The sequence below is a fragment of the Miniopterus natalensis genome, chromosome 19 (genome assembly GCF_054644295.1).
Source record: "Miniopterus natalensis isolate mMinNat1 chromosome 19, mMinNat1.hap1, whole genome shotgun sequence".
Classification (NCBI taxonomy): domain Eukaryota; kingdom Metazoa; phylum Chordata; class Mammalia; order Chiroptera; family Miniopteridae; genus Miniopterus; species Miniopterus natalensis.
The window spans coordinates 7,974,503-7,988,416 of NC_142099.1; the positions used below are offsets into that span (position 1 = coordinate 7,974,503).

At 53.0% G+C, this 13,914-nt stretch overlaps 1 protein-coding gene across 1 annotated transcript; it reads right to left on the reverse strand.

The window, feature by feature from the left end:
- Positions 1 to 3,711: 3,711 nt before the first annotated feature.
- On the reverse strand, positions 3,712 to 11,858 carry NGF (nerve growth factor). Its single transcript, XM_016223299.2, has 2 exons — positions 11,776 to 11,858; positions 3,712 to 4,548 (listed from the first exon to the last, which is right to left on the reverse strand). Exon 2 carries the CDS (start codon positions 4,534 to 4,536, stop codon positions 3,811 to 3,813), a length of 726 nt encoding a protein of 241 aa, XP_016078785.2. The 5' UTR covers positions 4,537 to 4,548; positions 11,776 to 11,858; the 3' UTR covers positions 3,712 to 3,810.
- Positions 11,859 to 13,914: the final 2,056 nt, after the last annotated feature.

Consider the following 13,914-nt stretch of genomic DNA (forward strand, 5'->3'; position numbering starts at 1 on the left):
TAAATGCCAACAGTCCTATTAGGCCGCCTGTCAGAGAACAAACCTATGGTGCATTTATAAAACTCTCTGTTCACAAATCTCCTTGCCTTGTTGAAAGGTGTTTCGCCCTGTTCCAACATCCTTTCAGGGTTTCTCAGCCAACTCTACTTTTCAAAACTAAAATGTATTACACTCTTCTTAAATGCCGGGCACTTATGAATGTTTATATTATATAATTTATATCATTTAATTATCTCTCAGCCCTCCAAGAAAAGAGATGTTATTGTCCTCTTTACACAGATGAAGAACTTGAAACTCAGAGAAGTGAAGCAACTTGCCTAAGGTCACACAGCCTAAGTAGAAGTATCCTGCTTGTCTGACTCCAAAGCCCACACTCTTAACCACTGCCCTAGAATCCAGGTGGTCGTCCTGAGCCCAGATTCAAGCAGAAAGGCTGCTGGTCTTACTCTTGCCCTTCTGAGCCAGGCTATGCCACCTCCATAGTCCTTAATGCCCACCGACGAGAGGGTTTTCCTTACCCAATCTGTACATCTGCCAATAAACAAATACTTAGGGAGTACCAGCATAGTTGTTACTCTCCTAAGTCACCACAGGGATTGTAAGTTTAGAAAAAATCACTTTCCCTTCCACTTACATGGGACCTGACTGTTTACTTTCAAATGCACGATTTTGCTTTCACTCTGGGGTATAGAGATGATTATTTTCATTTCACAAATGCAGGATCTGTTCTAAGAAGAATGGTGACTTGCTGAGTGTTGACAGATAGGAGTGGGGGAGCTGGGCCTAGATCCTGGCTCTGCTGACACCAACGCCACGTGTATGCCTTTGCACCAGGCTGCTTCCTCAGCACCAGGGGCTGCCCACTGCCCCGTTCAGGCCTGTGGAGCAAAGACTGTGAGGTCACTGCTGAGTGGGGCCTCTGTGTTTGTGAGAGCCCATAGTCCTGCTCCTGCTGCCTACTGGTCCCTTTTCTCCAAGGAGCAGAGAACCCATGGCCCAGGAGGACCAGCCCCTGCCCCTCTGTCTAGAGCAGATGTGGACCCTCCTCCCATTATGCGGATGATGCTGAGGAGAAAGGGGTGAGATGGAGGAACATTCCTGGGTTTCACAGGAATGAAAATAGCCTTTTGGTTGTTGCTAAAGATCTGTGTCCCCACTGCAGGATTTCTGTTAGGGGGCAAGCAGATGTAGGGGAGGCTGGTGCTCTGGTGTGGGAGGTGGTCAGAGGGCAGACTTGGAACATGAGCTAGGTCCTGGCACCGTATTGCTCTGTCTCCCGGATCCAGGGGTTTTGCCTCAGCTTTGCTAGGAGAGCTGGGCTGTCAGGCCGAGGCCAGCAGGGTCTGCTCTCGTGTTCTTTGGTGTGTGGAGGGATGCCTTCTAGAGAAGCTGCTGCTGAGGGGCAGGGATCTGCTCTGACCTTGGGGCTTTCGGTGACCCCGGGCAGGAAAACCTCAGTGAGGCTAGTGAAGGAAATGTTTGCAGGATTACGTGCAGCTGCTGCTCCTGAGCAGAACATAATGGGCAGTTCTGAGCCGTTTTTCATTGTGTTCAAGTGTCTGGGAACTGGTGACCCAGGCCGCCTCTTGAGGGGCAGCCCGGATGGGTCTGGAAGCCAGAGCTCTCCACCGTGTGGGGGCAGAGTCTAAGTTGCAGAAACCACCAGGCTTGGGGTTGTTTTTGGACCACTCCGACTCGGTTCAGGCAAACCGATAATCCCAGGCAGTGTGAAAACATTGGCTCCAGGGCTTGGCCTAGAGCAAATGCTGCCTTTGGGGAAGGCCGTGGTCAGTGGGGTCAGGGGGACGTCTTACCCGCCCCTTGACCTCCATCTTACCTCAGAGGCTGTCTTCACTCCAGGTTTTGGGGGTCCCAGTGTCCTGTAGTGTCTAGACAAAGCCTGCGGGCTTCCCTAACACCTCCCTCACCAGCCCTCTCTCACCACATCCAGGGCCCAGCTGGACAGCCCAGCCTTAGGATAAGGGCCCCAGGAACTGTTTGTTAAAAGGGGGCCAGGAAGGCTGAGGCCCCTGGCACTGGTGCCCAGAAAAAAGCCACAAACACAGGTCAGGGGAGGGCTCCTTCCCCTCAGCCTTTATCTGACCAAGTATCTCAGCACAGAATGTTCTGGTTGTTGTTTCTTTAACATAAATCTTTATTCCAACTGCAGTCGCTTTGATAGGAAAAACAGGCTACATTTCACCACGCTTTCCCCCTAATCGAATTCCTCTCGTACCAAAGCGCTCTACGTTTCTAATTTGCCCTATTTGGATTGGGTTGGGGGTAGGGTGGCCAGTAAGAATTACTGAAGGATGGTACGAGCATTTGCTTTTTATGTCAGAGGGACAATTTGGGCCTGTTCTCGTAAAAACTAGGGTAGGCATTTCACCCTGGGGGTAAGGGCATGGGTGGGAGAGCAGCGTTTATTCCCACTTCGGTGTAAGTGCTCTGTCTTAGTGGTGGTGGTCGCGGGGCGGGGGGGGGGGGGGAGCTGTGCCTTCAGGGAAAATATGAAACAAACACGCAGCAGAAAGTTACAGGGGAAGGTGGCAGCTTGAGGCCGCTTGGAGCCCTGCTCTGAGCTGTACCCTGGGGCCTCCCTGTCACCTCCATCTCTCTCTAAACAAACGCTCTTGACTGTAGGCAGTGTTGGTGAGCACTGCCTCCCCTCCCCTAAAGACTGCCCGGAGTGTTGGATTTCTCGGAGGCAGGGGGAGGCTGGCAAAGGCGAGATGATACCCTCCCCTTCTGCTCCTGCTCCCCCCCCCCCCCCCCCCCCCCCCCCCCGTTTGGCTCCCCTGTCAGGGAGCAGCGGACGGGCATTGTTCCCTCTGGCGTGGCCCGCCTCGCCCGGCTCATTTGTGTTGGCTTTCACTCCATTACCTTTGTCTTTTCTACCTCCACCTTTCCTCCGAGGGTCCCATGACACTGCCCACCTTTGGACACTTGTGGAAATCACCCAACTAGAATTAAACATTTTCAAGATTTTTCGGGGCAGGTCCCTGGCTCCCCTGAATATAGGCTGATACTGGAAGTTGCTGTGAGGCCGTCAGTGGGTAGCAAGAGTGTTGGAGGCCCCGATATGTCCTCGGGGGATGAAGTCTTTCTGTAGACGGCCACTGAAGAGTAAACTGGAGGGCCAGCCATCGGTACTAAGGCAATCTTAACATGAAAGCAGATCCACCGTGACGAGCCTCATGGTGATTATTTTATTGCAACTCTGCCAGATAGCTTTTCAGCTTTTTTGCAGATCTTGCCCTAGAAGCGAGCCAGCCTCACAAGTCCTTGGCCTACAAAGTGAGTGGGTGCCCCCAGGACACAGCCTCCTGATGAGGCCCCACAAACTTCCCAAGTGGAGCAATCAAGGCACATGCGTCCAGGCTGGGGGGGGGGGGCAGGTAATCCAGGGTTAGGTAGCTTTGGGTCCGGAACGCAGAACAAAGTTGTGGTCCAGCAGACTTCCCTTCCTAATCAGGCCCGGTGTAGGCTAATATCTGAGACCAGTTAGCCTTCCCTGAAGCTGCAGTGCCGGCTGGGGTGGGCTGAGGGTTACAGGCGGGCCTGCAGGGGAGCCAGGGGCTGCTGTGGACAGTTCCCCCTGCGCCCACCCCAGACTTGCAGACGGTCACCCTGGGGAAAATGACTGGCGTGCCAGCACACGGGATGCTTCCAAAAATTTAATAAATAATGATAAACTATAAATTACCATGCAGTTCTTATAATTTAAAATAATTTACAGGTTGAGGTAGGGAGGGGCCCAGGAGAGTGCGGAGGGGAGCGGGGAGCGGGGCGGGCGGGGCTGGTGTGCAGTCAGGCTCTCCTCCCGGCCTTCCTGCTGAGCACGCACACACAGGCCGTGTCTATCCGGATAAACCGCCAGGCGGCCTGCTTGTCGTCCATGGTCAGCGCCTTGACGAACGTGTGCGTCGTGGTACAGTACGAGTTCCAGTGCTTGGCATCGATGCCCCGGCACCCGCTGTCCACAGGATTGGGGGCCCGGCACTTGGTCTCAAAAAAGTACTGTTTGAACACGCTGTTGTTAATGTTCACCTCCCCCAGCACCATCACCTCCTTGCCCTTGATGTCCGTGGCCGTGGTCTTGTCCCCCACCCACACGCTGATGCTGTCGCACACTGAGAACTCCCCCCTGTGGAAGATGGGGTGGGACGTGGATCGCTTGCTCCTGTGAGTCCTGTTGAAGGAGGTGGCACCACCAGCCTCCAAGTCAGGGTGCTGGGTGTCCGCGGCGACAGGCGGCGGCTGCGTGCTGAACAGCACGCGGGGTGAACACAGTCGCCGCTTTTTAAAAAGTTTGGGGTCCACAGTGATGTTGCTGGTCCTCCCTGCCACCCTGGCAGCTATCGCCGGGGCCCGGGTGCTGCGGACTTGGCGGAGGGCTGTGTCGAGGGAGTGCTGGAGGTTAGTCCAGTGGGCTTGGGGGATGGGGTGCCCTGCTGGGACATCGCTCTCTGCCTGTGGTTCTGCCTGGGTGCCGATCAGAAGAGCTGTGATCAGAGTGTAGAACAACATGGACATTACGCTATGCACCTGAGAGGAAGCAGAAACGAGGGTTATTCACGGAGGGCACTGTACAGAGACAGCGTCTGGGTCGCTCAGAGTCGGCCCCCCGAGAGGATCGCAGAGAGGTTTCACGTGGACGTCTACGGGCACGGTGAGCCTGGAAATTACCCTTCAAACCGGGACACCTTTGAGAGGGAAGAGGTGTGTGTGTGCAACAATGATACTGGGGCAACAGGCATAAACAGGACTGGCTCAGACGCCGGATATATGGTCACCCCTCTAAGGGATGGGCTTTTCCAGGAAGGGACAGAGGCCCTGAAATTCTGCCTGCCCTGTGGCCTGGTATGAACTCTTCAGAGCCGCATCCCTCACAGAATCCCTGGAGCTGGAGGCAGCCGCGAGCAGGCCTGTGTGTGCAGCTGTGAGCAGGCCTGTGTGTGCAGCTGTGAGCAGGCCTGTGTGTGCAGCGAGGGCAGGCCTGTGTGTGCAGCGAGGGCAGGCCTGTGTGTGCAGCGAGGGCAGGCCTGTGTGTGCAGTGAGGGCTGGCCTGTGTGTGCAGCGAGGGCAGGCCTGTGTGTGCAGCGAGGGCAGGCCTGTGTGTGCAGCGAGGGCTGGCCTGTGTGTGCAGCGAGGGCAGGCCTGTGTGTGCAGCGAGGGCTGGCCTGTGTGTGCAGCGAGGGCAGGCCTGTGTGTGCAGCGAGGGCTGGCCTGTGTGTGCAGCGAGGGCAGGCCTGTGTGTGCAGCGAGGGCAGGCCTGTGTGTGCAGCGAGGGCTGGCCTGTGTGTGCAGCGAGGGCTGGCCTGTGTGTGCAGCGAGGGCAGGCCTGTGTGTGCAGCGAGGGCTGGCCTGTGTGTGCAGTGAGGGCAGGCCTGTGTGTGCAGCGAGAGCGGGCCAGTGTGTGCAGCGAGGGCTGGCCTGTGTGTGCAGCGAGAGCGGGCCAGTGTGTGCAGCGAGGGCTGGCCTGTGTGTGCAGCGAGGGCAGGCTTGTGTGTGCAGCTGCGAGCAGGCCTGTGTGTGCAGCGAGAGCGGGCCAGTGTGTGCACCCGTGCGTGCTGGGGAGGCAGGGGCTGACTTGGACTCCTCTCCCCAGCACTGAGTCCTGCCCAACAGCCTGACTCCCGGGGATGGCAGCGGGAAGGGCCGCCTGGGACACATATGGAAGCCTTGGCACGAACACACACCTCTTCAGAGCCGCAGCACTGGGCCAGCACTGAGATCCCGTGGCTCTGAACTTACGAATCCACAAAGCACCACGTTTGACACAAGCTGAATGGCTCTGAGTCCCTCTTGGCCAGTCCAGCTGGTCGGCCAGCAGCCTCCCATATGACGTGATACTGATAGCGTCTCCTCTTTGCGTGCTGTGAAACTTTTCAAGCATGTGCACTTCTAATTTCTCACTGCTCTGTGAGTTAGGTTAGGATTTGTCCTCTCTTGTTCACACACAGAAAATCAACGACCAGGCCTCAGGTCGCCGACAAACACTGGAACAGAATAGGATCCAAACCTGGTCCTTTGCTGAGCGAGTCCACCCTTCCATTCCTCTCCTTCCTCTCTCACTTTCTTTCATTCTCCAAAATGCCTTTTCTTTTTATTGTTTGTTCTTATATGAGTATAAACCAAATGGCATAGTCTATCTGTCTCCAAGAGGCAGTGCAAGCCCCTCTTGAGCATGAGCCAGTGGCCACCCTACCCCCACCCTCCGGGTCAAGTAGCTGTGGAACCAGCTCTGTTCTTGAGCTGACTTCTGGTGAGCTCCTGTTCACACCCATAGATTCATACAAAATGCCACCTCCTCTGTGAAGCTTCTCCAGGTCCTCTTAATAGGCTTAGAGCAACCCCTGTAGAGAGTGTTCAAACTTCTGATTCTCTCCCTTCCCCCATCTCTCCCCCCACGCCCACGGGTTATTCTGCTCGCTGCCCACTAGTCCAGCCTGGCACCAGTACCATCTTTATCTTGGGGCGTCCTCGGATCACCCCAATCAAAAGTGATCTCTTTCCATTCTCAGCTTCAGAAGTGTGTGTGTGTTTTCTCTCCTACTAAATCAGTGTAGTGGAGGGAACTCTGCATTGGATCTGGGGTTAGAAAACCTTGTTTGGATTCCTAGCTCAGCTACTTGTTAACAAGAGGAAGTCCCGAATCTTTCTGAGCCTGTTTCCTAATTGATAAAAGCGGGCAATAAACACCATTTCTCCAGGCTGTTGATAGGATTAATTAGACGCTCATAAAATCTTAGTTAACTGAGTCACTCTCATATCCTGACTTTGACTTCTTCAGCTATCCTGCTGCTCATTCACCCCTGAGCTCACTCCACCCCCGTCTTGTCGTAGCCCCTCGTTTTACCTCTATCAGGCTGCTTTCAGAGCGCAATGCTTTGACCCTGTGTCCCTACTGGCTGTGCCTGGAGGACAGAGCTGTGTCGCAGCAGCTAAGCGCTCCATCCCTGGGTGTGCACCTCCCTTGTCCCCCTGCATAACCCTGTCCTCTCTCCTAGCGCTGAGGGTAACCATTTACATGCCTGTCTCCCCAAGAGCTCCACAGAAGCCGTGTCATTTACATTTAAGCATTTCCAGGGCCATGTGCAGTGCCCGGCACGTAGTAGGTTCTCAACAGCTCTAAGGAGAATGGGTGAAAGAGTGACTGGGGGCGGCCAGGAAAGATCCCCATCTGCCTTCTTTCCGCCACGGTTCACGGTTTCTTTTGGATTTCGTGCGTACGGCCAGACACAGCGTCCCTAATGTTTTAAAGGGATGCATTCGCCTCAGTGCCGTGCTTTTCTGCAGCTGCAAAGAGCTCTTTGGTGAGACACCAAGAATGACTGTCACATTCTTCTCTCTGGTTACTTTGAAAGTGTTTGTGTCTGCTCCAGCCGGCCACGCAGGGGTGGGGGGCACATCTGGGCTCCTGGCCGCTCCGGACCGTGCCGACCCCTGGCCAGCCAGCTGTTAGCTCATCGGTCAGGTGGCCGGGAATTCACCCAACTAAAAGGCCACTTCTACTTTTGTTCCTTTTCATGTTTCGTTTCTCTCTGCTTCTTAGTTACGCGATCGCTCTCATTAGGTAGATGAAGGGAGAAGACATGAAACTGATACGCATCCCATTCTATCCAAATTAGTAACACTTAGAACTTGGACAGGGGAGTGAAAAAACGACGACAATGCAGGGTTTTGATGGTAATAAGGGCCACCTTGCTGCCTGCTCCCCATTTCCAAGGGCTCCCACCTCTCTCCAGTCCCCCCTTTGGCTCCAGTCCCTCTTCTCAGGGCTCCCCTTTAATTTCTGTGCAGCTGATGCCTGGACCAGGATCTGCTCTCTTGGAAGCTGGTTCTGACCTCCAGCCTCCTGATGGGCAACTCCGCGTGGATACCGACATTTTAAAAGCAAGTCATCTGAAACAGCCCTTTGTAGGATCGTCACCCCTTCCTCCTCTTCACTCAGAGCGCCCCACTGGGGGCCCCTTGCCGCTCCACGAAGCCGTGCACAGCCACAGCCTCCCGCGAGCGCCGCTCCCCCTCCTGCTGGGCGTGTTGCTCCGTGTGCTCCCGTTGCTCTGGCCAGGCCCGCTTCCCGGCCTCTCACCAGCCCAGACCTCGGCTCGCCCCGGACTCCGCTCTTTCCTCCGCGACTCCATTCAGCCCTTTTGGTTCTGCTTCAGCAGCATCTCTTGAAACTGTAATATCCCACTTCTGTGCTCCTGGTTCAGGTCAAGGCGCAGTCCCCAACCGATGTCCTGGACCCTCTCTCTCTTCCAGTGCCTCCTGTCCCTGGCCGCCCCCTCGACCTCTTAAAGCCCGGCTCGGATCACATCAGCCCGCTCGAAGGCCCCAGTGGCGAGCGGGCTGCCTCCTGAGCCAGGGGCTGCTCAGCCGGGCCCTCAGGCCTGCCCACCTCCCCGCCCTCACGCATTTTGCGCTCCAGGTAAGCAGAGCTCCAGGGGCGCCCGCTCGTGCTTCCCCACCACGGGCCCCTTCAGACTCTTCTGTAGGAGGCATACTCCCCTGCTCCTTCCTCTGTCTGTTCTGCTCTCCACCTTGGCTGGTTGGACTCCTGTTGTCCTTCAATACCCAGCTAAAATGCCACCTCCACCGGGGAGCTCTTCCTGTTCCCAAAGAGATAAGCAATCTCCCTTCTCCATTTCTAAAAGCATTTCCTTCGGCCTCTCTACTACGGCTGTGCTCTCTCTAATCTTCCCTTCCAGAGGGCAAGCTCCCCGAAGGCACAAAAACGCCCTGTTCATCTTTGTTGTGTGCAGGTGGCCTGGCACTCACAGGGAGCTCCACCTCTGAGAATCAGTGAGTGTGTGACAAGCCCCCCTCCTTCTGCACGCCTTAATTTCTCCATCTGAGTGGTGGTGTTTAAGGCAGCTCCCAACTCTGACCTTCTTTGAGTTTAAGCAATTACAGGCATACCTCGGAGATAGTGCAGGTTTAGCTTCAGAACACCACGATTGAGCAAATATTGCAGTAAAGTAACACACATTTTTTTTGTTTCCCAGTGCATATAAAAGTTATGTTTACACTATACTACAGTCCAGGAAGTGTGCAATGGCATTATGTCTAAAAATACAATGTACACACCTTAATTTAAAACTACTTCATTGCTATAAAATGCTAACCATCATCTGAGCCTTCATTCAGCAAGTCGTAATATTTTGTGGGTGGAAGTTCTTGTCTCAATATTGATGAAAATGCGATATCTGTAAAGTGCAATAAAGCGAAGCACAATAAAACGAGGTCTGCCTGTATAAAGTTTTCTACTCTGCTGAGCTGCCTTCGCAAGGCTCTGACAGGCTAATGCTACTTCTTAGTTCATTAGCAGGATATAGCATGTGGTACCTGGTGGTATTTAATCACAGTGCAGATTTGCATCGTGGATAGATTGCGTCGGTAAGATTTGAAAATATTGCAACTATATTTCTCATGTGAGTTTCAGATGAAAAGGTGCTGTTTTAAAAAAATGTTTATTTGATTTATAATAGTGTGCCCCTATAATTTTTTTAAATTAAAAAGTCTTTCTTTTAAAAAATCATCAGTAGATAAAAAAGAAAAAGAAAAAAATGAGTGTTTTCTATCCTAGTGATACAATGCACAACACACAGATTACCAAAGAATATTCTTTCCTTGGTTGAAGTGAACCCAGGAGGATTTTCATTTAATTATTTTTAAAAACAACCTTTGAAGTAATGACAGTCCTCACCAGGGCTTCACCAAACGGAGCTCTGTGAGCTGAATGAATAGCTGGTGAAGATGCAATTAGGGTCTCACAGGAAGGAACATGTTCTGTGTAATGTGTGAATGTTCCGAAATTGTCCTGCTCCTTCCAGAGTGGGAGATAAATGACTAACAGTGGGGGGACCCACTGGGGCCTTTTATCCAGCTACTAACAGCCTGCCCTACTCTCTTGCCCTCTCCTGGGCCAGGGGTACCTTCTGGAGCTAATTTCCAGTAGCTCACACACTTCAGTAGTAAGAGAAATTTCCTGCACCAGGTGAATGATGATCTTCACACAGATTTTGGTCTCATCTGGACGGAGCTAAGCGATTGGCCCCAATAGGAGGGCTGGTGGTACTGGGAGGCTTGGCAGCCTGCCCCTGGAGGTGCACTGCAGAGGGGAGTAAGATCATTCTAGCCTCCAGAGAGTGGTGCCAGGAGCTCTCAGTGATTCTCCGGCCAGAGATGGGATCAGAGTGCCAGGGTCCCTGAGCGTGAGCGAGAGAGGAAATTCTTGTGGCTGAAGAAATCCAGGCTTCTCCCCCCTCTCCCTCGCCACATTATGACAGCGGATCGGGGGTCACGTTTTGCTTTACACTTGGCCTCTGCTGTAAATGTAAACTGGCTGCTGTCTTTGGTTGTAGATTCAGACACTCTTGGTTATCGGGGTCTGTGCGGAGTGTGGGAAGGATTCTGTGGCTCCTCAGCTCCCCAGGGAGGTAGCCCCGAGGCTGCAGCGGAGAAAGGCACTGACAGGAGAGAATCCAGCGCCCCTGCTCGCATTCCCCAGGGTGCCGCATGGACTGGGAGAGGTGTCAGGATTCTCAAGTCCAGAGGCGCAGGGCATGGGAAACACCTGGAGGGTTTGTTACACTACAGACTGCTGGGCCCCACCCCCGGTTTCTGACTTAGTAGGCCTGGGGTGGGGCCCCAGAATCTGCATTTCTCACAAGTTCCCAGGTGACACTGATGCTGCTGGTCTTGCAGGACCACATTTTGAGAACCACTAATCTAGTTCAATCGTTGAACTTTACAGAGCAGAGAAATGGGCATTGAGAGGCTAAGTGACCTGGGGTTTTGCAGTTAGTGAGTGGCAGGCTCCACAGGTGGGCTCAGCACTGTCCAGGGGACAGAGGCCTGAGGCTCCACACATGTTTTAATTGATAGGTCCTGGGCTGTGTTTACTGAACCCCCAACATCAAAGTGAAAATTCCTTTTAACAGACTATAAGTCTTACCATCCTTAGGCCACAAAGCCAGGTACCATTTGGATATTTAATTATTTTAAAATCTAGTTTATCAGGTTTCTGGGCCTTGTATAAACTTGATCCCAAAGCACTTAAAATGCCCATGATGGGAATAAGCAGCCAGAAAGCACAGCAGGTGCAGGCACCTGTAGATTTATTGGCCGCTCCAGGACAGAATGGAAACAGGATCTACTGGCCCTCATTCTTAGAGACACATCTTAAAATGAATGAGGTGAGGTCCTATTATCATCTATTGGGAACAGTTTTCTCACTAACCGTCACACAAGCCTGGGGGGTAGCCTTATAACCCCCATATTACAGAGGAGGAAATGGGCACAGTAAGAGTAACCTGACCATGGGCACTCACCTGGAGGGACTGGGACTCAGAGCCTGGCCTCTGCCCCCAGATCCGGAGCTCTCCCCACGCTCCACTCCATGGCCAAGGGCATGGCAGAAACCAAGGACCTTCCACCTCCCAGGGCTGCCTGCTCGGCCAGACCAGGAGCTGTGTGGAGGGTCTGACTGGTACCCTGTGTCCTGAGATTCTCAGAACACAGACTGAGGCCCTGCGTCCTGTTACTTCAGTGGGTGGGCGGCTCGGACTCCTAGCATGTCCCTGGAAGCCATGGTGCCAGCCTGAGAGCATGAGGGACTTCCTCTCCCAGATGGGCTAGGAGAGTCACATGTGATGGAGCCCTGTGGTCAGCAGTTGGATCCAATGCCCCTTCCTTAGCCTGGGGCTTGTTTTTAGCTGTCCTGGCAGCTCCAGAGCCAGGAACCTTGGTAACCCAGGTGCTCACCTCAGTGTGGCCAGGACGGAAAGCTGCTTCCTTGGAAAAGCCGTTATTGGGCCCGGACGCTGAGCTGAGCTTGGGTCCAGCATGCCATCCAGCCACCTGGACTGCGCAACCACGGGCCAGGACTCTGTGAGGGGAAAGAGCTGGCATTAGATGGGCACTTAGCCACATTCTCTAGAGAACGAGAACTATACCCCAGGCAGGAGAGGAGGGATGTGCCAACAGGACAAACCCTATTTCCCTGAGTTCTGGGATTTTACCAGCTTTAGGGCTCAGGAAGGAGCTAGAGCACAGCCACTCAAACTGCCAGGGGCTGACCTTGCACAGACCCAAGGTGGCATCTGCCTTTCACTCTTGTGCCAACGCTCTTGGTGCCTGTCTGGACACAGTCTGTGCCTGGTCTGACACCCAGCATGGGTGCTTCCAGGACCACACCAGAGTCCTGCTCCAACAGACCCCAATCCAGCATCAAAATGGATATTATTCTGTACATTACACACACGCAGATGTAGTTGGCCCAACTCTGGGCCAGCCTAAGATAACATACAGAGGAAAAGTCCTGACACCTGAGAATGAATTGGTGTTTTGATGAAAATCCAGACAACCTGACCACTTGACACATAACAAAGAGCTCTTACAGGATAGAAATCTGTAGACCAAGCCAAAAATCAAATTCCAGGAATCCGAAGCTATAGAGATCATATGATTAGGAAAAAATGCTACTGTTTTAAGTTGTAGTTCCTAGAAGCAATGGAAAGTTTCTGTTTTCTCACTTGTATAATCCTCATATACACAGGTGCTTCATTCATTTATTCAACAATATTTCCTGAGCACCTACTATGTGCCAAGCACTAGTTTAGGTGCTGGGGACACTGCTGTAAGATGGCCACGGTCGCTGCTCTCATGGAGCTTACAGCCTTGTGCACGTACACAGATTACCTTCAGTTTCTTCCTATGCCATGAAAGAAATAAGTGGGTGTGATGACAGAGGGCAAGTGCAGGGTGTGGGGGGGCTACTGCAGACAGTGTCCTCAGGGAAGGGTTCTCTGAGGAAGTGGCCTTCAAGTTGACATCTGAAGGATGAGAAGGAATGAGGGAGAGAGCATTTCAGGCAGAAGGAATGGCAAGTGCAAAGGCCCTGAGGCAGAAACAAGTCAAAGTTGCCGAGCAGGTAGGGAAGAGCCCTAGGAAATGAGTTGGAATGAGGTGGAAGGAGCCAGGCTGCAGGGACGTGGCTGGGAACCACGGCTTTATCCTAAGGGAAATGGAGAGGGAGTGGAAGGATTTCAGCAGGAGAGTTATGTGACATAGTTTTTAGTGAGTGAGTGAGTGAATGAATAAACTATTGTGTCTGCTGCAGAACTTGTAGGGTACGGTAGCCTCCCAAAAGAAGACATTCTAGAATGACGTCGTTTTCTTTCCTGATTATATTCTTTCCAACCCCCAAACTCTTTTCTCCATCGTGTCTTTTTCCAGCGTGGGCCCCCATCAGTTATTTCCTTTGGCTCCCTCTCATTTTGTGCTGCAGAAGCAAATATCAGTGAAGACACCATGGCCCCAGGTTCCTCACGTAGAGGAGCTGAGGACAGGGAGGTAGGAGGGGCTGCTAGAAATCATGAATTTAAGAACTGGGGAGTTTCCTTTCCTCTTTCTTACCCACTTTGCTCAAAATACCCTTTTTTGCTCCAGAAGGACCAGGAAAACCTTGCTACTCAATTGGGGTTCAGGCCTAGAGATGAGCACTGACTCAGACATTCTACAAAAAGGCTGGAGTCTGTGGCAAAGAGCATTTTCATCCTCTCTGGGTTGGACTTAGCACAGGAGAGGGAGGACGCCATGTCCCCGGGGTAGGGGGGTGCATCACAGGGCCTGGCTCCAGCACTTGTGGGAAAGAGGATCTGATTCAGTCCATAGACTCTTCATTCTGGTCCAGTTTGCTCTCCTTCTGGGGCGGATCACTCAGCGTCTCTAGGATCTCTGAGCCTCCTTCATGGGATGAGGAACTGCCAGGGGCGATAGCCAATGTCCCCTCCGGCCCTGGTCATCTGTGACTCTGAGCGTTAACACTTTCCAGCCCACATCCCTCCTGCACACTTGAAGAATGCTTTCTCTCATTCCAATGCTGGAATTCATTTATTTCAT